This window comes from Oncorhynchus masou, chromosome 31 (genome assembly GCF_036934945.1).
Source record: "Oncorhynchus masou masou isolate Uvic2021 chromosome 31, UVic_Omas_1.1, whole genome shotgun sequence".
NCBI lineage: Eukaryota > Metazoa > Chordata > Actinopteri > Salmoniformes > Salmonidae > Oncorhynchus > Oncorhynchus masou.
The window spans coordinates 6,957,680-6,983,625 of record NC_088242.1 but is presented as its reverse complement, the minus strand read 5'-3'; the positions used below and the strand labels follow the sequence as shown (position 1 = coordinate 6,983,625).

General features: G+C 45.5%; 1 protein-coding gene across 7 annotated transcripts in view; it reads right to left on the bottom strand.

Annotated features, from left to right (window-relative positions):
- The window catches only part of LOC135523378 (calcium-activated potassium channel subunit alpha-1a), a 225,342-nt gene extending 207,788 nt beyond the window's left edge, over positions 1-17,554 (bottom strand). For 5 of the 7 annotated variants that reach the window (XM_064950009.1, XM_064950012.1, XM_064950011.1 and 2 more), the window contains exon 1: positions 16,560-17,553. In XM_064950009.1, the coding sequence (XP_064806081.1) occupies positions 16,560-16,850 (291 nt within the window). In that variant the 5' untranslated portion in view covers positions 16,851-17,553. Of the gene's footprint in view, positions 1-16,559 lie in introns of all 7 variants that reach the window. The other 2 variants (XM_064950017.1, XM_064950010.1) reach the window with 1 other exon arrangement.
- Between the last annotated feature and the right edge of the window lie 8,392 nt (positions 17,555-25,946).

Here is a 25,946-nt window from a genome sequence, read left to right as displayed (position 1 = left end):
TCTGTTGCCTAGCGACTTACTGACATTACATCTGTTGCATGTCGACTGACTGGCATTACATCTGTTGCCTGGTGACTGACTGACATTGCATCTGTTGCCTAGCGACTGACTGACATTACATCTGTTGCATGTCGACTGACTGGCATTACATGTGTTGCCTGGCGACTGACTGACTGGCATTACATGTGTTGCCTGGCGACTGACTGACATTATATCTGTTTCCTGTCGAATGAATTACATTACATTTGTTGCCTGTTGACTGACTGGCATTACATCTGTTGCCTGGCGACTGACTGACATTGCATCCGTTGCCAGGCGACTGACTGACATTACATCCGTTGCCTGCCAACTGACTGACATTGAATCTGTTGCCTGGCGACTGTCTGACATTACACCTTTGTGTGTGGGTGTGTGATTATTGGGGGGGGGGTAGTGGAAGAGAGAAGACATGACAGGAGCGAGTGAGTGAGAGAAATGCAAAAGAGGAGAGAGCAGAAGGGAGGGAGAGATGGATGGCACGCGGTGGAGGAAGAGTGATTCATGTTCGTTCGATATGGTTCAGAAAAGTCACTGGCTTACTCATTATTACCTAGTATTTCAGTCTCTCTGTGATTTAACCAACTCCTAGTGTTCCAGTCTCTCTGTGATTTAACCAACTCCTAGTGTTCCAGTCTCTCTGTGATTTAACCAACTCCTACCTAGTGTTCCAGTCTTCTGTGATTTAACCAACTCCTACCTAGTGTTCATCTATACTGGTTCAGGTCTCTTAGTGTTGTCACTACAGTAGTAGTCATCTATACTGGTTCAGGTCTCTTAGTGTTGCATCAGTAGTACATCTATACTGGTTCAGGTCTCTTAGTGTTGCCACTACAGTAGTAGTCATCTATACTGGTTCAGGTCTCTTAGTGTTGCCACTACAGTAGTAGTCATCTATACTGGTTCAGGTCTCTTAGTGTTGCCACTACAGTAGTAGTCATCTATACTGGTTCAGGTCTCTTAGTGTTGCCACTACAGTAGTAGTCATCTATACTGGTTCAGGTCTCTTAGTGTTGTCTCTATACTGGTTCAGTCTCTTAGTAGTCATCTATACTGGTTCAGGTCTCTTAGTGTTGCCACAGTAGTAGTCATCTATACTGGTTCAGGTCTCTTAGTGTTGCCATACAGTATAGTCATCTATACTGGTTCAGGTCTCTTAGTGTTGCCTCTACAGTAGTAGTCATCTATACTGGTTCAGGTCTCTTAGTGTTGCCTCTACAGTAGTAGTCATCTATACTGGTTCAGGTCTCTTAGTGTTGTCACTCTAGTAGTCATCTATACTGGTTCAGGTCTCTTAGTGTTGCCACTACAGTAGTAGTCATCTATACTGGTTCAGGTCTCTTAGTGTTGCCTCTACAGTAGTAGTCATCTATACTGGTTCAGGTCTCTTAGTGTTGCCTCTACAGTAGTAGTCATCTATACTGGTTCAGGTCTCTTAGTGTTGCCTCTACAGTAGTAGTCATCTATACTGGTTCAGGTCTCTTAGTGTTGCCTCTACAGTAGTAGTCATCTATACTGGTTCAGGTCTCTTAGTGTTGTCACTACAGTAGTAGTCATCTATACTGGTTCAGGTCTCTTAGTGTTGCCTCTACAGTAGTAGTCATCTATACTGGTTCAGGTCTCTTAGTGTTGTCACTAGTAGTCATCTATACTGGTTCAGTCTCTTAGTCATCATCTATACTGGTTCAGGTCTCTTAGTGTTGCACTACAGTAGTAGTCATCTATACTGGTTCAGGTCTCTTAGTGTTGCCTCTACAGTAGTAGTCATCTATACTGGTTCAGGTCTCTTAGTGTTGCCACTACAGTAGTAGTCATCTATACTGGTTCAGGTCTCTTAGTGTTGCCACTACAGTAGTAGTCATCTATACTGGTTCAGGTCTCTTAGTGTTGCCACTACAGTAGTAGTCATCTATACTGGTTCAGGTCTCTTAGTGTTGCCACTACAGTAGTAGTCATCTCATCTGCTATTGAAAGTCAACACATCAAAATGAAATACACTGATGTTTATTTTCTTAAGTAACTCAAATCTGTGTTCTCAAATAAATCCACGCTGATTAGAGTGATTGAATGATCTATAGTAGACATGGTTGATACAATGATTGGTAACAGTGAGAGAGCAGGAGAACAAGAGAGAGAGAGAGAGAGAGAGAGAGAGCGAACACAATTAGACCAAAACGAATCATGAGAAATCAAAAAGATAGGATACTCATTTTCAATGTGCCAAGTAATTAAGAAAAAACAGAGAAAACTAGAATGCTTTTTGGCCTGAAACAGAAAGTACACAGCGGCAGAATACCTGACCACTGTGACTGACCCAAAATTAAGGAAAGCTTTGACTATGTAAAGACTCAGTGAGCGTAGCCTTGCTATTGAGAAAGGTCGCCGTAGGCAGACATGGCTCTCAAGAGAAGACAGGCTATGTGCTCACTGCCCACAAAATGAGGTGGAAACTGAGCTGCACTTCATAACCTCCTGCCAAATCAATGTATGACCATATTAGAGACACATATTTCCCTCAGATTATACAGATCCACAAAGAATTTGAAAACAAATCCGATTTTGATCAACTCCCATATCTACTGGGTGAAATTCCACAGTGTGCCATCACAGCAGCAAGATGTGTGACCTGTTGCCACAAGAAAAGGGCAACCAGTAAAGAACAAACACCATTGTAAATAAAAACCCATATTTATGCTTATTTATTTGCCCTTTGTACTTCAACAATTTGCACATTATTACAACACTGTATATAGACAAAGTTTGATTTTTGAAATGTCTATTCTTTTTGTGTGATTGTAATATTTCCTGTTGACTTTGTTTATTTCACTTTTGTTTATTATCTATTTCACTTGCTTTGGCAATGTGAACATACGTTTCCCATGTCAATAAAGCCTCTTGAATTTAAATGAATTGAGATGGAGAGAGAGCGAGAGAGAGCGCGAGAGCGAGAGCGAGAGAGAGAGCGAGAGAGTGAGAGAGCGAGAGAGATCACTGAAGGTCAGAGGATTGTCCTCCCCTCCCTTTGCCATCTCTCTCACTAATGTGCATTAGGCTGGGAGATCATTACTACACTGGAGGATTCAACTAGGAACTCACTGTCTAGCCACATCTTTGATGAGTTGTTACCTGTACTGAACAATGTATTCGATTTTTCTACAAGTTTAGAGGATAAGAATAGGGATTTATCCAAAATGGCACTATCTATCAATACACACCGCTCTCTCGGTGTCTATCTATCTATCAATTTATCTACAGTGGGGAGAACAAGTATTTGATAACCTGCAAAATTGGCAGGTTTTCCCACTTACAAAGCATGTAGAGGTCTGTAATTTTTATCATAGGTCCACTTCAACTGTGAGAGATGGAATCTAAAACAAAAATCCAGAAAATCACATTGTATGATTTTTAAGTAATTAATTTGCATTTTAATTGCATGACATAAGTATTTGATACATCAGAAAAGCAGAACTTAATAGTTGGTACAGAAACCTTTGTTTGCAATTACAGAGATCATACGTTTCCTGTAGTTCTTGACCAGGTTTGCACACACTGCACCAGGGATTTTGGCCCACTCCTCCATACAGACCTTCTCTAGATCCTTCAGGTTTCGGGGCTGTCGCTGGGCAATACGGACTTTCAGCTCCCTCCAAAGATTTTCTATTGGGTTCAGGTCTGGAGACTGGCTAGGCCACTCCAGGACCTTGAGATGCTTCTTACGGAGCAACTCCTTAGTTGCCCTGGCTGTGTGTTTCGGGTCGTTGTCATGCTGGAAGACCCAGCCATGACCCATCTTCAATGCTCTTACTCAGAAAAGGAGGTTGTTGGCCAAGATCTCACGTTACATGGCCCCATCCATCCTCCCCTCAATACGGTGCAGTCGTCCTGTCCCCTTTGCAGAAAAGCTTCCCCAAAGAATGATGTTTCCACCTCCATGCTTCACGGTTGGGTTGGTGTTCTTGGGGTTGTACTCATCCTTCTTCCTCTAAACACGGCGAGTGGAGTTTGGCCCAAAAAGCTCTATTTTTGTCTCATCCGACCACATGACCTTCTCCCATTCCTGCTCTGGATTATCCAGATGGTCATTGGCAAACTTCAGACGGCCCTGGACATGCGTGCGCTGCAGGATTTTAATCCATGACGGCGTAGTGTGTTACTAATGGTTCTCTTTGAGACTGTGGTCCCAGCTCTCTTCAGGTCATTGACCAGGTCCTGCCGTGTAGTTCTGGGCTGATCCCTCACCTTCCTCATGATCATTGATGCCCCACGTGGTGAGATATTGCATGGAGCCCCAGACAGAGGGTGATTGACCGTCATCTTGAACTTCTTCCATTTTCAAATAATTTCGCCAACAGTTATTGCCTTCTCACCAAGCTGCTTGTAAATTGTGCTGAAGCGCATCCCAGCCTTGTGCAGGTCTACAATTTTATCCCTGATGTACTTACAAAGCTTTCTGATCTTGGCCATTGTGGAGAGGTTGGAGTCTGTTTGATTGAGTGTGTGGAAAGGTGTCTTTTATACAGGTAACGAGTTCAAACAGGTGCAATTAATACAGGTAATGAGTGGGAGCAGGATGGGCTTCTTAAAGAAAAACTAACAGGTCTGTGAGAGCCGGAATTCTTACTGGTTCGTAGGTGATCAAATACTTATGTAATGCAATTAAATGCAAATTAATTACTTAAAAATCATACAATGTGATTTTCTGGATTTTTGTTTTAGATTCCGTCTCTCACAGTTGAAGTGTAACCTATGATAAAAATTACAGACCTCTACATGCTTTGTAAGTAGGAAAACCTGCAAGATCGGCAGTGTATCAAATAGTTGTTCTCCCCACTGTATCTATACATACCGCTCTCTCTGTGTCTATCTATCTATCCATCTATCCATACATACATACACTCTCTCTGTTTCTATCTCTCTTTCTCTATATATACACTACGATTCAAAGGTTTGGGGTCACTTAGAAATGTCATTGTTTTTGAAGGAAAAGCAATTTTTGTCCATTAAAATAACGTCAAATTGATTAGAAATACAGTGTAGACATTGTTAATGTGGTAAATGACTATTGTAGCTGGAAACGGCAGATTTTGAATGTAATATCTACATAGGCGTCCAGAGGCACATTATCAGCAACAATCAATCCTGTGTTCCAATGGCACGTTGTGTTAGCTAATCCAAGTTTATAATTTTAAAAGTCTAATTGATCATTAGAAAACCCTTTTGCAATTATTTTAGCACAGCTGAAAACTATTGTCCTAATTAAAGAAGCAATAAAACTGGCCTTCTTTAGACTAGTTGAGTATCTGGAGCATCAGCATTTGTGGTTTAGATTACAGGCTCAAAATGGCCTGAAACAAATAACTTTCTTCTGAAACTTATCAGTCGATTCTTGTTCTGAGAAATGAAGGCTATTCCATGCGAGAAATTGCCAAGAAACTGAAGAAAACTTTCTGGAATATTCCAAGCTGTTTAAAGGCACAGTCAATGTAGTGTATGTAAACTTCTGACCCACTGGAATTGTGATACAGTGAATTATAAGTGAAATAATCTGTCTGTAAACAATTGTTGGAAAAATTACTTGTGTCATGCACAAAGTAGATGTCCTTACCGACTTGCCAAAACTATAGTTTGTTAACAAGACATTTGTGGAGTGGTTGAAAAATGAGTTTTAATGACTTCAACCTAAGTGTATATAAACTTCCGACTTCAACTGTATCTCAGATTGGGTGGGAGTGTGGCCTTAGAGGGTTTTATAAATAACCATCAACCACTGGGTCTTGCGACGGGCATACAGAAATGACCAGTTTACAGAGGAGTATAGAGTGCAGTGATGTGTCCTATAAGGAGCATTGGTGCCAGATCTGATGGCAGACTGGTAAAGAACATCTATGTGTAGTGTCATACCCAAGAACACTTGAGGATGGAATCGCTGCCCAAAGGTGCTTCCACAAAGTACTGAGTAAAAGATCTGAATACTTATGTAAAAGTGATATTTCAGTGTTTTATTTTTTAATAAATTAGCAAACATTTCTAAAAAAAATTAAAAAAATGTTAAAGCTGTTTTTGCTTTGTCATTATGTGTTATTGTGTGTAGATTGAATGTTTATTTTATTTTTATCAATTTTTGAATAAGGGACAATAACATTTGGAAAAACTCAAAGGGATCTGAATACTTTCCGAAGGCACCTTCGAAAGTGGATTCGGGCTATTTCAGTCACACCCGTTGCTGACAGGTATATAAACTCGAGCACACAACCAATGCAATCTCCATAGACAAACAGTGGCAGCAGAATGGCCCGTACTGAAGAGCTCAGTGACTTTCTATGTGGAACCGTCATAGGACGCCACCTTTCCAACAAGTCAGTTCGTCAAATTTCTGCTCTGCAAGAGCTGCCCCAAGTCAACTGGGGCGGCTGGATAGCCTAGTGGTTAGAGCATTGGACTAGAGCATTGGACTAGAGCATTGGACTAGCAACCGGAAGGTTGCGAGTTCAAACCCCCGAACTGAAAAGGTACAAATCTGTCGTTCTGCCCCTGAACAGGCAGTTAACCCACTGTTCCCAGGCCGTCATTGAAAATAAGAATTTGTTCTTAACTGACTTGCCTGGTTAAATAAAGCTTAAAAAAACTGTAAGTCTTGTGAAGTGGAAACGTCTAGGAGCAACAACGGCTCAGCCGCAAACCGATGTTTAGCCGACACCCACATGGTTTCGGCGGAGACGGAGGTGGACCTACGTTAGAGCTGTCAAATCCACAAGTAGCTCCCGGTTTTATACCTAAAGCATCAACAGAAATTACATTAACAGTGAGAAGTAATATCTCCATTAGGATGATAAAAGTCCTGATTTTTTCGTGTTAAAAAAAGAAGATTAAGTTCACTTTCTCGATGTGAACATCTAACGCGAGTGGGGCGGGTTTGGTTTCGTGAAAATGATCGCAAGAGCAACTGCTCACCAACGCAGTTCCACCATCCGACACAGCCAAACCATTGTCTTTGAGGGTGTCAGCTATCGCCGGTTAACGAGGGTGTCAGCTATCGCCGGTTAACGAGGGTGTCAGCTGTCGCCGGTTAACGAGGGTGTCAGCTATCGCCGGCTAATGAGGGTGTCAGCTATCGCCGGGTTAATGAATGTGTCAGCTATCGCCGGTTAACGAGGGTGCTAGCATTATCCCAGCTAGCACTATCCCAGCTAGCACTATCCCAGCTAGTACTATCCCAGCTAACATTATCCCAGCTAGCATTATCCCAGCTAGCACTATCCCAGCTAACATTATCCCAGCTAGCATTATCCCTGCTAGCATTATCCCAGCTAGCACTATCCCAGCTAGCACTATCCCAGCTAGCATTATCCCAGCTAGCACTATCCCAGCTAGCATTATCCCAGCTAGCATTATCACAGCTAGCACTATCCCAGCTAGCATTATCCCAGCTAGCATTATCCCAGCTAGCACTATTCTGGACTGACTGACGGAAGCCTGTCAACTGTGTGTGTGTGTGTGTGTGTGTGTGTGTGTGTGTGTGTGTGTGTGTGTGTGTGTGTGTGTGTGTGTGTGTGTGTGTGTGTGTGTGTTGTGTTCTTACAACCTCCAAGTCCCCACAAGGATAGTAAAAACAAGGAAAATCATCCCTCATGAGGACAAGGGTTATTTAAAGTTTAATTTTAAGTTGAATCAAATCAAAGAGTAGCAGTGGTGTAGAAGGTGGAGGGGGGGGGGGCAGGGCAATGCAAAGGGGAGGGGGGGGGGGGTAGGGCAATGCAAAGGGGAGGGGGGGTAGGGCAATGCAAAGGGGAGGGGGGTAGGGCAATGCAAAGGGGAGGGTAGGGCAATGCAAAGGGGGGCAGGGGGGAGGGCAATGCAAAGGGGAGGGGGGGTAGGGCAATGCAAAGGGGAGGGGGTAGGGCAATGCAAAGGGGAGGGGGAGGGGCAATGCAAAGGGGAGGGGGGGGGTAGGGCAATGCAAAGGGGAGGGGGGGGGTAGGGCAATGCAAAGGGGGGGGGGGTAGGGCAATGCAAAGGGGAGGGGGTAGGGCAATGCAAAGGGGAGGGGGGTAGGGCAATGCAAAGGGGAGGGGGTAGGGCAATGCAAAGGGGAGGGGGGTAGGGCAATGCAAAGGGGAGGGGGTAGTGCAATGCAAAGGGAAGGGGGGGGGTAGGGCAATGCAAAGGGGAGGGGGTAGGGCAATGCAAAGGGGAGGGGGGTAGGGCAATGCAAAGGGGAGGGGGGGGTAGGGCAATGCAAAGGGGAGGGGGTAGGGCAATGCAAAGGGGAGGGGGGTAGGGCAATGCAAAAAGTCTGGGCAGCCATTTCACTAGATGTTCAGGAGTCTTATGGCTTGGGGTAGAATCTGTTTAGGAGCCTCTTGGGCCTAGACTTGGCATTCCGGTACCGCTTGCCGTGTGGTAGCAGAGAGAACAGTCTATGACTAGGGTGGATGGAGTCTTTGACCATTTTTAGGGCCTTCCTCTGACACCGCCTGGTATTGAGGTCCTGGATGGCAGGAAGCTTGGCTCCAGTGATGTACTGTACCGTACGCACTACCCTCTATAGCATCTATAGCACCTGGTATAGAGGTCCTGGATGGCAGGAAGCTTGGCCCCAGTGATGTACTGTACCGTACGCACTACCCTCTATAGCATCTATAGCACCTGGTATAGAGGTCCTGGATGGCAGGAAGCTTGGCTCCAGTGATGTACTGTACCGTACGCACTACCCTCTATAGCATCTATAGCACCTGGTATAGAGGTCCTGGATGGCAGGAAGCTTGGCTCCAGTGATGTACTGTACCGTACGCACTACCCTCTATAGCATCTATAGCACCTGGTATAGAGGTCCTGGATGGCAGGAAGCTTGGCCCCAGTGATGTACTGTACCGTACGCACTACCCTCTATAGCATCTATAGCACCTGGTATAGAGGTCCTGGATGGCAGGAAGCTTGGCTCCAGTGATGTACTGTACCGTACGCACTACCCTCTATAGCATCTATAGCACCTGGTATAGAGGTCCTGGATGGCAGGAAGCTTGGCCCCAGTGATGTACTGTACCGTACGCACTACCCTCTATAGCATCTATAGCACCTGGTATAGAGGTCCTGGATGGCAGGAAGCTTGGCTCCAGTGATGTACTGTACCGTACGCACTACCCTCTATAGCATCTATAGCACCTGGTATAGAGGTCCTGGATGGCAGGAAGCTTGGCTCCAGTGATGTAGTACTGTACCGTACGCACTACCCTCTATAGCATCTATAGCACCTGGTATAGAGGTCCTGGGTGGCAGGAAGCTTGGCCCCAGTGATGTACTGTACCGTACGCACTACCCTCTATAGCATCTATAGCACCTGGTATAGAGGTCCTGGATGGCAGGAAGCTTGGCCCCAGTGATGTACTGTACCGTACGCACTACCCTCTATAGCATCTATAGCACCTGGTATAGAGGTCCTGGATGGCAGGAAGCTTGGCCCCAGTGATGTACTGTACCGTACGCACTACCCTCTATAGCATCTATAGCACCTGGTATAGAGGTCCTGGATGGCAGGAAGCTTGGCCCCAGTGATGTACTGTACCGTGGCACTACCCTCTATAGCATCTATAGCACCTGGTATAGAGGTCCTGGATGGCAGGAAGCTTGGCTCCAGTGATGTACTGTACCGTACGCACTACCCTCTATAGCATCTATAGCACCTGGTATAGAGGTCCTGGATGGCAGGAAGCTTGGCTCCAGTGATGTACTGTACCGTACGCACTACCCTCTGATATACAGGTCCTGACACCTGCTCTGACACCGCCTGGTATTGAGGTCCTGGATGGCAGGAAGCTTGGCTCCAGTGATGTACTGTATAGTACGCACTACCCTCTGATATACAGGTCCTGGATGGCAGGAAGCTTGGCTCCAGTGATGTACTGTACCGTGCACTACCCTCTGATATACAGGTCCTGTATGGCAGGAAGCTTGGCCCCAGTGATGTACTGTACCGTACGCACTACCCTCTGATATACAGGTCCTGGATGGCAGGAAGCTTGGCCCCAGTGATGTACTGTACCGTACGCACTACCCTCTGATATACAGGTCCTGGATGGCAGGAAGCTTGGCTCCAGTGATGTACTGTACCGTACGCACTACCCTCTGATATACAGGTCCTGTATGGCAGGAAGCTTGGCCCCAGTGATATACTGTACCGTACGCACTACCCTCTGATATACAGGTCCTGGATGGCAGGAAGCTTGGCTCCAGTGATGTACTGTACCGTACGCACTACCCTCTATAGCATCTATAGCACCTGGTATAGAGGTCCTGGATGGCAGGAAGCTTGGCCCCAGTGATGTACTGTACCGTACGCACTACCCTCTGATATACAGGTCCTGTATGGCAGGAAGCTTGGCTCCAGTGATGTACTGTACCGTACGCACTACCCTCTATAGCATCTATAGCACCTGGTATAGAGGTCCTGGATGGCAGGAAGCTTGGCTCCAGTGATGTACTGTACCGTACGCACTACCCTCTATAGCATCTATAGCACCTGGTATAGAGGTCCTGGATGGCAGGAAGCTTGGCTCCAGTGATGTACTGTACCGTACGCACTACCCTCTATAGCATCTATAGCACCTGGTATAGAGGTCCTGGATGGCAGGAAGCTTGGCTCCAGTGATGTACTGTACCGTACGCACTACCCTCTATAGCATCTATAGCACCTGGTATAGAGGTCCTGGATGGCAGGAAGCTTGGCTCCAGTGATGTACTGTACCGTACGCACTACCCTCTATAGCATCTATAGCACCTGGTATAGAGGTCCTGGATGGCAGGAAGCTTGGCCCCAGTGATGTACTGTACCGTACGCACTACCCTCTATAGCATCTATAGCACCTTGTATAGAGGTCCTGGATGGCAGGAAGCTTGGCCCCAGTGATGTACTGTACCGTACGCACTACCCTCTATAGCATCTATAGCACCTGGTATAGAGGTCCTGGATGGCAGGAAGCTTGGCTCCAGTGATGTACTGTACCGTACGCACTACCCTCTATAGCATCTATAGCACCTGGTATAGATGTCCTGGATGGCAGGAAGCTTGGCCCCAGTGATGTACTGTACCGTACGCACTACCCTCTATAGCATCTATAGCACCTGGTATAGAGGTCCTGGGTGGCAGGAAGCTTGGCCCCAGTGATGTACTGTACCGTACGCACTACCCTCTATAGCATCTATAGCACCTGGTATAGAGGTCCTGGATGGCAGGAAGCTTGGCCCCAGTGATGTACTGTACCGTACGCACTACCCTCTATAGCATCTATAGCACCTGGTATAGAGGTCCTGGATGGCAGGAAGCTTGGCCCCAGTGATGTACTGTACCGTACGCACTACCCTCTATAGCATCTATAGCACCTGGTATAGAGGTCCTGGATGGCAGGAAGCTTGGCCCCAGTGATGTACTGTACCGTACGCACTACCCTCTATAGCATCTATAGCACCTGGTATAGAGGTCCTGGATGGCAGGAAGCTTGGCTCCAGTGATGTACTGTACCGTACGCACTACCCTCTATAGCATCTATAGCACCTGGTATAGAGGTCCTGGATGGCAGGAAGCTTGGCTCCAGTGATGTACTGTACCGTACGCACTACCCTCTGATATACAGGTCCTGACACCTGCTCTGACACCGCCTGGTATTGAGGTCCTGGATGGCAGGAAGCTTGGCTCCAGTGATGTACTGTACCGTACGCACTACCCTCTATAGCATCTATAGCACCTGGTATAGAGGTCCTGGATGGCAGGAAGCTTGGCTCCAGTGATGTACTGTACCGTACGCACTACCCTCTGATATACAGGTCCTGACACCTGCTCTGACACCGCCTGGTATTGAGGTCCTGGATGGCAGGAAGCTTGGCTCCAGTGATGTACTGTATAGTACGCACTACCCTCTGATATACAGGTCCTGTATGGCAGGAAGCTTGGCTCCAGTGATGTACTGTACCGTACGCACTACCCTCTATAGCATCTATAGCACCTGGTATAGAGGTCCTGGATGGCAGGAAGCTTGGCTCCAGTGATGTACTGTACCGTACGCACTACCCTCTATAGCATCTATAGCACCTGGTATAGAGGTCCTGGATGGCAGGAAGCTTGGCTCCAGTGATGTACTGTACCGTACGCACTACCCTCTATAGCATCTATAGCACCTGGTATAGAGGTCCTGGATGGCAGGAAGCTTGGCCCCAGTGATGTACTGTACCGTACGCACTACCCTCTATAGCATCTATAGCACCTTGTATAGAGGTCCTGGATGGCAGGAAGCTTGGCCCCAGTGATGTACTGTACCGGCATCTATAGCACCTGGTATAGAGGTCCTGGATGGCAGGAAGCTTGGCTCCAGTGATGTACTGTACCGTACGCACTACCCTCTATAGCATCTATAGCACCTGGTATAGAGGTCCTGGATGGCAGGAAGCTTGGCTCCAGTGATGTACTGTACCGTACGCACTACCCTCTATAGCATCTATAGCACCTGGTATAGAGGTCCTGGGTGGCAGGAAGCTTGGCCCCAGTGATGTACTGTACCGTACGCACTACCCTCTATAGCATCTATAGCACCTGGTATAGAGGTCCTGGATGGCAGGAAGCTTGGCCCCAGTGATGTACTGTACCGTACGCACTACCCTCTATAGCATCTATAGCACCTGGTATAGAGGTCCTGGATGGCAGGAAGCTTGGCCCCAGTGATGTACTGTACCGTACGCACTACCCTCTATAGCATCTATAGCACCTGGTATAGAGGTCCTGGATGGCAGGAAGCTTGGCCCCAGTGATGTACTGTACCGTACGCACTACCCTCTATAGCATCTATAGCACCTGGTATAGAGGTCCTGGATGGCAGGAAGCTTGGCTCCAGTGATGTACTGTACCGTACGCACTACCCTCTATAGCATCTATAGCACCTGGTATAGAGGTCCTGGATGGCAGGAAGCTTGGCTCCAGTGATGTACTGTACCGTACGCACTACCCTCTGATATACAGGTCCTGACACCTGCTCTGACACCGCCTGGTATTGAGGTCCTGGATGGCAGGAAGCTTGGCTCCAGTGATGTACTGTACCGTACGCACTACCCTCTGATATACAGGTCCTGGATGGCAGGAAGCTTGGCTCCAGTGATGTACTGTACCGTACGCACTACCCTCTGATATACAGGTCCTGTATGGCAGGAAGCTTGGCCCCAGTGATGTACTGTACCGTACGCACTACCCTCTGATATACAGGTCCTGGATGGCAGGAAGCTTGGCCCCAGTGATGTACTGTACCGTACGCACTACCCTCTGATATACAGGTCCTGTATGGCAGGAAGCTTGGCCCCAGTGATGTACTGTACCGTACGCACTACCCTCTGATATACAGGTCCTGGATGGCAGGAAGCTTGGCTCCAGTGATGTACTGTACCGTACGCACTACCCTCTATAGCATCTATAGCACCTGGTATAGAGGTCCTGGATGGCAGGAAGCTTGGCCCCAGTGATGTACTGTACCGTACGCACTACCCTCTATAGCATCTATAGCACCTGGTATAGAGGTCCTGGATGGCAGGAAGCTTGGCTCCAGTGATGTACAGGGCCGTACGCACTACCCTCTGATATACAGGTCCTGGATGGCAGGAAGCTGGGCCTCAGTGATGTACTGGGCCGAATGCACTACCCTCTGCAGTGCCTTGCTGTCGGAGGCCGAGCAGTTGCCATACCAGTCAATGATGCAACCAGTCAGGATGCTCTTGATGGTGCACTTTTGAGGATCTGAGGACCCATGACAAATCTTTTCAGTCTCCTGAGGGAGAATAGGTTTTGTCGTGCACGCTTCACGACTGTCTTGGTGTGCTTGGACCATGTTAGTTTGTTGGTGATGTGGACACCAAGGAACTTGAAGCTCTCAACTTGCTCCACTGCATCCCTGTCGATGAGAATGGGGGCGTGCTCGGTCCTCTTTTTCCTGTAGTCCACAATTAACTCCTTTGTCTTAATCACATTGAGGGAGAGGTTGTTGTCCTGTCACCACACGGACAGGTCTCAGACCTCCTCCCTATCGGCCGTCTCGTTGTTGTCGGTTATCAGGCCTACCACTGTTGTATCATCTGCAAATTTAATGATGGTGTTGGAGTCGTGCCTGGCCGTGCAGTGAACAGGGAGCGCAGTAGGGGCTTAGCATGCACCCTGAGGGGCCCCTGTGTTGAGGATCAGTGTGGCGGATGTGTGTGTTACCTACCCTTACCAAATCAAATCAAATCAAATCAAATTTTATTTGTCACATACACATGGTTAGCAGATGTTAATGCGAGTGTAGCGAAATGCTTGTGCTTCTAGTTCCGACAATGCAGTTGGGGGCGGCCCGTCAGGAAACCCAGGATCCAGTTGCAGAGGGAGGTGTTTAGTCACAGGGTCCTTAGCTTAGTGATGAGCTTTGTGGGCACTATGGTGTTGAATACTGAGCTGTAGTCAATGAAAAGCATTCTCACATAGCTGTTCCTTTTGTCCAGTTGGGAAAAGGCAGTGTGGAGTGCAATAGAGATTGCATCATCTGAGGATCTGTTGGGGCGGTATGCAAATTGGAGTGGGTCTAGGGTTTCTTGGGTGATGGTGTTGATGTGAGCCATGACCAGCCTTTCAAAACACTTCATGTCTACAGACGTGAGTGCTTCGGGTTGGTAGTCATTTAGGCAGGTTACCTTAGTGTTCTTGGGCACAGGGACTATGGTGGTCTGCTTGAAACACGTTGGTATTACAGACTCGGTCAGGGACAGGTTGAAAATGTCAGTAAAGACACTTGCCGGTGTACACTTGATCGGAGTACACGTCCTGGTTATCCGTCTGTCCCTGCGGCCTTGTGAATGTTGATCTGTCTAAAGCTCTTACTCACATCGGCTGCGGAAAGCGTGATCACACAGTCTTCCAGTACAGCTGGTGCTCTCATGCATGTTTCAGTGTTTATTTGCCTCGGCGAGCATAGAAGTAGTTTAGCTCGTCTGGTAGGCTCGTGTCACTAGGCAGCTCTCGGCTGTGCTTCCCTATGTAGTCTGTAAGGGTCTGCAAGCCCTGCCACATCCGACGAGTGTCAGAGCTGGTGTAGTACGACTCGATCTTAGTCCAGTATTGACGCTTTGCCTGTTCGATGGTTCGTCGGAGGGCAGAGCGGGATTTCTTCAAAGCTTCCGGGTTAGAGTCCCGCTCCTTGAAAGCGGCAGCTCTAGCCTTTAGCCCAGTGCGGATGCTGCCTGTAATCCATGGCTTCTGGTTGGGGTATGTACATACGGTCACTGTGGGGATGAAATCATCAATGCATATGTTCCGAATCCCGGAACATATGCCAGTCTGCCAGCAAAACAGTGCTGTAGTTTAGCTTCCGCTTCATCTGACCACTTTTATTGATCTAGTCACTTCCTGCTCTAATCTTTGCTTGTAAGAAGAAATCAAGAGGATGGAATTATGGTCAGATTTGCCAAATGGAGGACGAGGAGAGCTTTGTATGCATCTCTGTGTCTGGAGTATAGGTGGTCCAGAGTTATTTTCCCTCTGGTTGCACATTTAACATGCTGATAGAAATTTGGTAAAACTGATTTAAATTTCTCTGCATTAAAGTCCCTGGCTACGAGGAGCACCGCCTCTGGGTGAGCGTTATGTTTGTTTGCTTATGGCGGAATATAACTCATTCAATGCTATCTGAGGTGATATGTAAACAGCTACGAAGAATACAGATGAGATCTCACTCGGTAGGGGTTAGGGGTTAGGTTTAAGGTTAGGGTTACAATTAGAGTTACAATTAGGGTTAGGGTAAGTGGTTGGTGGTTGGGTTTAGGGTTAGGAGTTAGGTTTAGGGTTTGGGTAATGGGTTAAGGTTAGAGTTATGGTAAAGGTTTAAAACAGGCCTAAATTGCAGGCCTACTGGTGTCAATGGCCTTAACAATTTTCTTTGGCTCTAATTCTGCTCATGTAATTTGAGATAACGAGATGACACATGGTTGTAAGAGATACTAATGTGTTTGTTCATTCTCAACCAACATTATGCAAAATATGGCCTAAAAAAATAGTGTCCTACGTAACCGGTAACCGGTGTGAAATGGCTAGCTATTTAGCGGTGCGTGCTCGTAGCGTTTCAATCAGTGAGGTCACTCGCTCTTAAAATATTTATGCACGCAAGTAGTTGTTTCCCTTGCTCTGTAAGGGCCGCTGCTTTTGTGCGGCGATAGGTAACGATGCTTCGAGGGTGACAATGTTATGCATTTGTTATAACTGTGTTACGGGTTAGAACTGTTATTGTTTCATTTGGGGGAAAGGAAACAATGCTGTTCCTGGTGATTTTTTGGTGGGGAAACATTATTGCACAGGGACTGTCAGGATCATAGGCTTATAGCAAATAATAAAACACACAAATCCTGAATCCAAATGGTATGAAGCCACAGTACCACACTAAAACAGCGACACAGACAATAGTTCATTTCTGTCACAAGTTGTGAATGCATTGGAAAAGTGCTGCTGTGGACACATGGATATGACTAACCTTTTTTTTGGTATTACAGTGGCAGCAGACGGTCCACAGGTAGTTGAGAGATCTCCAGAGCAGAATGATGAAGAGACCACCAAAGAACGTAACCATGGAGGAGGCAAGGAAAGCCCACCACATGCGCTGCCCGTTGCTATCACAGGGCACATCTGGGGAGAACGGGATGATCACATCCATCTTGGATATGCGGATAGAGGGAGAGTCCGGATAGTAACTCTGTTTACCTTTAGGCATTATTCTGAGGCTACGGATGCTCAGGGATATGTTGCCATGTTCTATAACTAGCATCCAGACTCTTTGAGTAGTTCCAGACAGTGTCCCCTACCCCACAATTCAGCCATATTGCTTAAACTAACTACCTTCTTCTTCAGCTACTCTGCCCGGTTCGTTTTCATCAGTTCTTCTTCTATGTAAATGTTGTGTTCTCAGCGACCTGTTACGCACAAACTTCACTTCAAATGACAGGATCTGTTCGTTCCATATGCAGCAGTCATTCACACATCGTTAAAGAAGACATATCTAAATGCGAATTGTGTGTAAAAAAAAAATCTGATATTTCTTTAAAACTCTTTCATTTAATTCCATATAGGAAATCCAATTTACTGTTCTTCTTTGCTTGTTTGTTCTGGTGTAACGGTTTAATACTTCCAGAAGAGGCAGCTCTTATCTTCGCGCAACCTGTCGATCAGGTTCCTGCATCTGGTAACCGAATAGCGTAAAGCGCAATCGATGGGTAGCCCTCGCTCACAAAACTCCACCTTGTTGAGAACCAGGTCCGTTACTTCTGGTACATTTAGCGGTCTCGCTAGCTGTTGAAGACTACTTTCTCTCTTTATAACCGCGATTTTCTCATTTATTCCCTTTCAGAAAAGATTTGCGATAACGCTTTCCATAGGTTTGTTGTCCTCTTCTTGCTTCAGCGGCGGCCAGCTGATATGCGGCTACCGGGTCAGATCTGTTTGGAAGATGGCTAGGGAGATGTACAGGTAGCAGGGGTGGAGCCATCAACAACATCTGACCGACTCATATGTTTCGGTGGTCCTCAAACATTATCCTGTCAGTGATTCTACGGCGACGTCCCTTCTCATTCGATTCGTAGTTATTTTAAAAATATATTTATGAGCACTTTCTACAGGCTATTAAGATAGCAAGATAATAGATACACTGGTTTTATTTATCTGCGTATCGGCGTAATTCTACAATGGATTATATTATACTATTATTATTTATTATTTACAATAGCCTACATGTCTTGCTTCGAATGCGCACAAAAATATGCCCAAAACCCATTATTTTAAAAGCGTTTCGTGTCTGAGGGAGGATGAGGAGAGGCTGCATTTACAACAGGACCATGCTGTCCACACCTCGGCCTTGAATAGGACCTGTTGATTAGTCACGCTAAGCAATCTGTTGCTCTTTTTGTTGTTGTCAAGAAAACAAGTCGGCTATCTATAATTTCCGTGGTAATAGCTTTGCCACATGTAAACTAAAATAATGGTCAAACAACATGTTTAATTTAAAGCATGATTAAATTAATTACTTTTAAAGATGTACTAGGATGATATAATGAAGCAAATATGCAATTAAATCAATTCATAGCTCGGGAAAATTATGCTGTTACACGTGTAGTTTTAAATATATAAATAAAGCGTTTTTATTCTGCACTTTTAGTCCCCGAAAAAAATGTATATGAATTTACAAATCTATGAACCGGAGATTTTGCTCTCCCTGGTGGTCACACGTTGCATCTATTGCCTCATCTTTGGATTCATGAGCCTGCTGCGGCAGAGAAGACATGCACGCCTCGATTCAAATTCCCAATGGATTGGATCGGGAAATAGGACAGAACATTTACGCACACATCCAAAGTACAGTTTCACGTGGCGTCTCTTCTACGTCTTTAAAGAAGAAACCATAGAAGAAGAAAAACAACATGATTCAAAAGGAGACTATAGAAAGATGCAGATACGAGATGGTATGTTTGTTGGTACAGTTAGACTATTCATTTAAATCAATCACATTCATTTTATAGAGCCCTTTTTACAACAGCAGTTGTCACAAAGTGCTCTACAGATACCCAGTCTAAAACCACAAAGAGCTCTACAGAAACCCAGTCTAAAACCACAAAGAGCTCTACAGATACCCAGTCTGAAACCACAAAGAGCTTTACAGATACCCAGCCTGAAACCACAAAGAGCTTTACAGATACCCAGTCTAAAATCACAAAGAGCTCTACAGATACCCAGTCTAAAACCACAAAGAGCTCTTACAGATACCCAGTCTGAAACCACAAAGAGCTCTACAGATACCCAGTCTGAAACCACAAAGAGCTTTACAGATACCCAGTCTAAAATCACAAAGAGCTTTACAGATACCCAGTCTAAAACCACAAAGAGCTCTACAGATGCCCAGTCTAAAACCACAAAGAGCTCTAAATACCCAGTCTGAAACCACAAAGGAACTCTACAGATACCCAGTCTAAAACCACAAGGAACTCTGCAGATACCCAGTCTGAAACCACAGAGCTTTACAGATGGCCTGAAACCACAAAGGCTTTACAGATACCCAGTCTAAAACCACAAAGAGCTCTACAGATACCCAGTCTAAAACCACAAAGAGCTCTACAGATACCCAGTCTGAAACCACAGAGCTTTACAGATACCCAGTCTGAAACCACAGAGCTTTACAGATACCCAGTCTGAAACCACAGAGCTTTACAGATACCCAGCCTGAAACCACAAAGAGCTTTACAGATACCCAGTCTAAAACCACAAAGTCTCTACAGATACCCAGTCTAAAACCACAAAGAGCTCTACAGATACCCAGTCTAAAACCACAAAGAGCTTTACAGATACCCAGTCTAAAACCACAAAAGGCTTTACAGATACCCAGTCTAAAACCACAAAGAGCTCTGCAGATACCCAGTCTAAAACCACAGAGGTGGCTTTACAGATCCCAGTCTGAAACCACAGAGCTTTACAGATACCCAGTCTGAAACCACAAAGAACTTTACAGATACCCTAGTCTAAAACCACAAAGAGCTTTACAGAAACCCAGACTAAAACCACAAAGAGCTTTACAGATACCCAGTCTAAAACCACAAAGAGCTCCTCAGATACCCAGTCTAAAACCACAAAGAGCTCTACAGATACCCAGTCTAAAACCACAAAGAGCTCTACAGATACCCAGTCTAAAACCACAAAGAGCTCTACAGATACAGTCTGAAACCACAGAGCTTTACAGATACCCAGTCTTTAAACCACATAGCTTTACAGATACAGTCTAAAACCACAAAGAGCTCTACAGATACCCAGTCTGAAACCAGAGCTCTACAGATACCCAGTCTGAAACCACAGAGCTCTACAGATACCCAGTCTGAAACACAGAGCTCTACAGATACCAGTCTAAAACCACAAATCAGCTCTACAGATACCCAGTCTAAAACCACAAATGGCTCTACAGATACCCAGTCTAAAACCACAAAGGCTTTACAGAAACCCAGTCTAAAACCACAAAGAGCTTTACAGATACCCAGTCTAAAACCACAAAGAGCTTTACAGATACCCAGTCTAAAACCACAAAGGCTTTACAGATACCCAGTCTAAAACCACAAAGAGCTTTACAGATACCCAGTCTAAAACCACAAAGAGCTCTACAGATACCCAGTCTAAAACCACAAAGAGCTTTACAGATACCCAGTCTGAAACCACAAAGAGCTTTACAGATACCCAGTCTAAAACCACAAAGAGCTCTACAGATACCCAGTCTAAAACCACAAAGGCTCTACAGATACCCAGTCTAAAACCACAAAGTGCTCTACAGATACCCAGTCTAAAACCACAAAGGCTCTGCAGATACCCAGTCTGAAACCACAGAGCTTTACAGATGTGTCTAAAACCACAAAGAGCTTTACAGATACCCAGTCTAAAACCACAAAGAGCTTTACAGATACCCAGTCTAAAACCACAAAGAGCTTTACAGATACCCAGTCTGAAACCACAAAGACATTACAGATACCCAGTCTAAAACCACAAAGAGCTTTACAGATACCCAGTCTAAAACCACAAAGAGCAAGGAATGCAGAGGCAGAACCAAAGTGGAAAAACTCCGTGAAAGGCAGGAACCTCGGAAGAAACCTACAGAGGAACCAGGCTCCTAGGGGTGGCCAGTCCTCTTATGGCTGTACCAGGTCCCAAGCTCCTAGGGTGACCAGTACTCTTATGGCTGTACCAGGTAGAAGGAGCCAGGCTCTAGGGGTGAAAAGTCCCCTTATGGCTGTACCAGGTAGAGAGGAACCAGGCTCCTAGGGGTGGCCAGTCCACTTCTATCTATACCAGGTAGAGAGGAACCAGGCTATGAGGGGTGGCCAGTCCTCTTATGGCTGTACCAGGTAGAGAGGAACCAGGCTCCTGGTCCCAGTCCTCTTCTATCTGTACCAGGTAGAGAGGAACCAGGCTCCTTGGCCAGTCCTCTTCTATCTGTACCAGGTCAGAGGAACCAGGCTCCTAGGGGTGGCCAGTCCTCTTCTATCTGTACCAGGTAGAGAGGAACCAGGCTCCTAGGGGTGACCAGTCCTCTTAAGGCTCCTCAGAGGAACCAGGCTCCTAGGGGTGGCCAGTCCTCTTCTATCTATACCAGGTAGAGAGGAACCAGGCTCCTTGGGGTGGCCAGTCCTCTTATGGCTGTACCAGGTACAGATGAACCAGGCTCCTAGGGGTGGCCAGTCCTCTTCTATCTGTACCAGGTAGAGAGGAACCAGGCTCCTAGGGGTGGCAGTCCTCTTCTATCTGTACCAGGTAGAGAGGAACCAGGCTCTAGGGGTGACCAGTCCTCTTATATCTATACCAGGTAGAGAGGAACCAGGCTCCTAGGGGTGGCCAGTCCTCTTCTATTATACCAGGTAGAGAGGAACCAGGCTGTACCATGGCTGTACCAGGTAGAGAGGAACCAGGCTCCTAATCAAATGACCAGTCCTCTTCTATCTGTAGCAGGTAAATAGTAGAACCAGGCTCCTCATCTGTACCAGGTGAGAGGAACCAGGCTCCTAGGGGTGGCCAGTCCTCTTCTATCTGTACCAGGTAGAGAGGAATCAGTCTCCTAGGGGTGACCAGTCCTCTTATGGCTGTACCAGGTAGAGAGGAACCAGGCTCCTAGGGGTGGCCAGTCCACTTCTATCTGTACCAGGTAGAGAGGAATCAGTCTCCTAGGGGTGACCAGTCCTCTTATGGCTGTACCAGGTAGAGAGGAACCAGGCTCCTAGGGGTGGCCAGTCCACTTCTATCTGTACCAGGTAGAGAGGAATCAGGCTCCTAGGGGTGGCCAGTCCTCTTATGGCTGTACCAGGTAGAGAGGAACCAGGCTCCTTGGGGTGGCCAGTCCACTTCTATCTATACCAGGTACCAGGCTCCTAGGATAGTCCTCTTATGGCTGTACCAAGTAGAGAGGAACCAGGCTCCTTGGGGTGGCCAGTCCACTTCTATCTATACCAGGTAGAGAGGAACCAGGCTCCTAGGGGTGACCAGTCCTCTTCTATCTGTACCAGGTAGAGAGGAACCAGGCTCCTAGGGGTGGCCAGTCCTCTTATGGATGTTCCAGGTAGAGAGGAACCAGGCTCCTAGGTGTGTCCAGTCCTCTTATGGCTGTACCAGGTGTAAAAGAGACATCATTAACATACAGACATGATGGACCTAAAGTATATGACATCACATCCTGTATGGACACATTGGCTTCGTCTATAGACCAGTCCAAATACACCAGTACCAAAGGGGACAGAGTGTAAGTCAGATGAGGAGTGGGATGTCTTGGACTGTTACTCCTGTGGCCAGACCTCCATCTGAGTGTTCATCACACTTGGTCCTCAACACTCTTGGTCCTCAACACTCTTGGTCCTCAACACTCTTGGTCCTCAACACTCTTGGTCTTCAACACTCTTGGTCCTCAACACTCTTGGTCCTCAACACTCTTGGTCTTCAACACTCTTGGTCCTCAACACTCTTGGTCTTCAATACTCTTGGTCCTCAACACTCTTGGTCCTCAACACTCTTGGTCCTCAACACTCTTGGTCCTCAACACTCTTGGTCCTCAACACACTTGGTCCTCAACACTCTTGGTCCTCAACACACTTGGTCCTCAACACTCTTGGTCCTCAACACTCTTGGTCCTCAACACTCTTGGTCCTCAACACACTTGGTCCTCAACACTCTTGGTCCTCAACACTCTTGGTCCTCAACACACTTGGTCCTCAACACTCTTGGTCCTCAACACTCTTGGTCCTCAACACTCTTGGTCCTTTACATTGTACCATTGTACCATTGGTACAATATAAATGCTAATTACAATTCAAACTAATCAAATGAACTTTCATAACATAAATAGTAGAATTTCATTGAGAAGTGAAGTTATAACTATAGGCTACTTCTCTGTTAATACCAAAATGAGAAGATGAAATGTTGTAATTAAAAAATTTAAAAAGTAAAATATTGTCTACATTTTCTTATGGTGAAACTATCGTACCTAAGGTTAAAAATGCTTGGACAGTATGTGTTTATTTTGGCCCAACGTACAGAAGGAAACATTGAGAACTCGGGAATAACCTCAGAGTTTATTAGCAAACAATGTTGTTGTTATATTATTGACCAGGTTTGAACACGTACCCATGGATAAGTCATACAATTAACCTTTATACAAAGTGTTTGTTTCTTTATTACCTTTATTTAAGCAGGCAAGTCAGTTAAGAACAAATTTGTATTTTCAATGACAGGCCTAGGAACAGTGGGTTAACTGCCTTGTTCAGGGGCAGAATGACAGATTTGTACCTTGTCAGCTCGGGGCTTGAACTTGCAACCTTCCGGTTACTAGTCCAACAGTATAACCACTAGGCTACCCTGCCGCCCCTGTAGATAGAAGCAACTATGAATCTTCTAGAGAACTCCGTCAGGAATCCAAAGGGCTTCACTTTGTTCTTGGTCCAATATAGTCATGATCTGTGCAAATGTATGACAGGCTTCCCCCTTGGACGATACCTGCAATACAAAAAGACGGTTTGAAAATCTGGACCGTAAAGTGTCTCAGTGTAAAGTGATCTATGATCAGGTCCACCTCTGTCTATGTAATCTTAATCATTATGATTAGGGATATCTCTATGTAATCTTAATCATTATGATTAGGGATATCTCTATGTAATCTTAATCATTATGATTAGGTTACCTCTATGGAATCTTAATCATTATGATTAGGGATATCTCTATGTAATCTTAATCATTATGATTAGGGTATCTCTTATGATAATCTTAATCTTAATTATGATTAGGTATATCTCTGATGGTTTATGTTCATCATTATGATTAGGGATATCTCTATGTAATCTTATTCATTATGATTAGGTATCTCTATGTAATCTTATTCATTATGATTAGGTCCCTGTGCTTTGGTTTTGTTTAGTGACTGAACTAAGATGGTTCAGCCTTTTAGATTATAAGTGGGCCCTACAGTATGTTTTGGTTAATCATGTCACATGGTTAAACCATCCATCCTCATACAATTACATTTATATTTTTGTTGTCGTCTAATTCTCACTTCTGGAAAGCTTAAAATAAAGGTTAAATCCAGGTCATGTGACGTGATTAACCAAAACAATACAGGGCCCTACTTATGCTTTAAAAGGCTGAACTGATGTTGATCAACAGTCCTACTACTCTGAGACACTGTCCCCTGAAGTCACACTGTCGGTATATACAGTATGACTGGCCTTCTCACACATCAACAAACTGAAACATGTTATGGTGGTTTATGTTGATGGTTGTGTTGATGGTTGTGTTATGATGGTTATGTTGATGGTTATGTTGATTATGTATGTTGATGGTTGTGTTGATGGTTGTGTTATGTTGATGGTTATGTTGATGGTTATGTTATGATGGTTATGTTATGATGGATTATGGTTATGATGGTTATGTTGATGGTTATGTTATGATGGTTATGTGGTTATGATGGTTATGTTGATGGTTATGTTGATGGTTATGTTAATGATGGTATGTTGTTGATGGTTATGTTTATGATGGTTATGTTGATGGTTATGTTGATGGTTATGTTGATGGTTTATGTTGATGGTTATGTTGATGGTTATGTTATGATGGTTATGTTGATTGTTATGTTATGATGGTTATGTTGATGGTTATGTTGATGGTTATGTTGATGATTATGTTGATGGTTATGTTTATGATGGTTATGTTGATGGTTATGTTGATGGTTATGTTGATGTTTATGTTGATGGTTATGTTGATGGTTATGTTGATGTTTATGTGGATGGTTATGTTGATGGTTATGTTGATGGTTATGTTATGATGGTTATGTTATGATGGTTATGTTGATGGTTATGTTACGATTATTATGTTGATGGTTGTGTTATGATGGTTATGTTGATGGTTATGTTATGATGTTTATGTTGATGGTTATGTTATGATGATTATGTTATGATGGTTATATTGATGGTTATGTTGATGGTTATATTATGATGATTATGCTACGATGGTTATGTTGATGGTTATGTTTATGGTTATGTTATGATGGTAATGTTGATGGTTATGTTGATGGGTATGTTATGATGGTTGTGTTGATGGTTATGTTGATGGTTATGTTGTGGATTATGTTGATGGTTATGTTGATGGTTATGTTGATGGTTTCTCCCCTTACTCATCTGTCTATCGCCTCCTTTGAATTCCATGCTGTCACAGTTACCAGCCCTTTCAAGCTTAACATCCTTATCATTTATCGCCCTCCAGGTTCCTCGGAGAGTTCATCAATGAGCTTGATGCCTTGATAAGCTCCTTTCCTGAGGACGGCTCACCTCTCACAGTCCTGGGCGACTTTAACCTTCCCACGTCTACCTTTGACTCATTCCTCTCTGCCTCCTTCTTTCCACTCCTCTCCTCTTTTGACCTCACCCTCTCACCTTCCCCCCCTACTCACAAGGCAGGCAATACGCTCGACCTCATTTTTACTAGATGCTGTTCTTCCACTAACCTCATTGCAACTCCCCTCCAAGTCTCCGACCACTACCTTGTATCCTTTTCCTTCTCGCTCTCATCCAACACTTCCCACACTGCCCCTACTCGGATGGTATCGCGCCGTCCCAACCTTCGCTCTCTCTCCCCCGCTACTCTCTCCTCTTCCATCCTATCATCTCTTCCCTCTGCTCAAACCTTCTCCAACCTATCTCCTGATTCTGCCTCCTCAACCCTCCTCTCTTCCCTTTCTGCATCCTTTGACTCTCTATGTCCCCTATCCTCCAGGCCGGCTCGGTCCTCCCCTCCCGCTCCGTGGCTCGACGACTCATTGCGAGCTCACAGAACAGGGCTCCGGGCAGCCGAGCGGAAATGGAGGAAAACT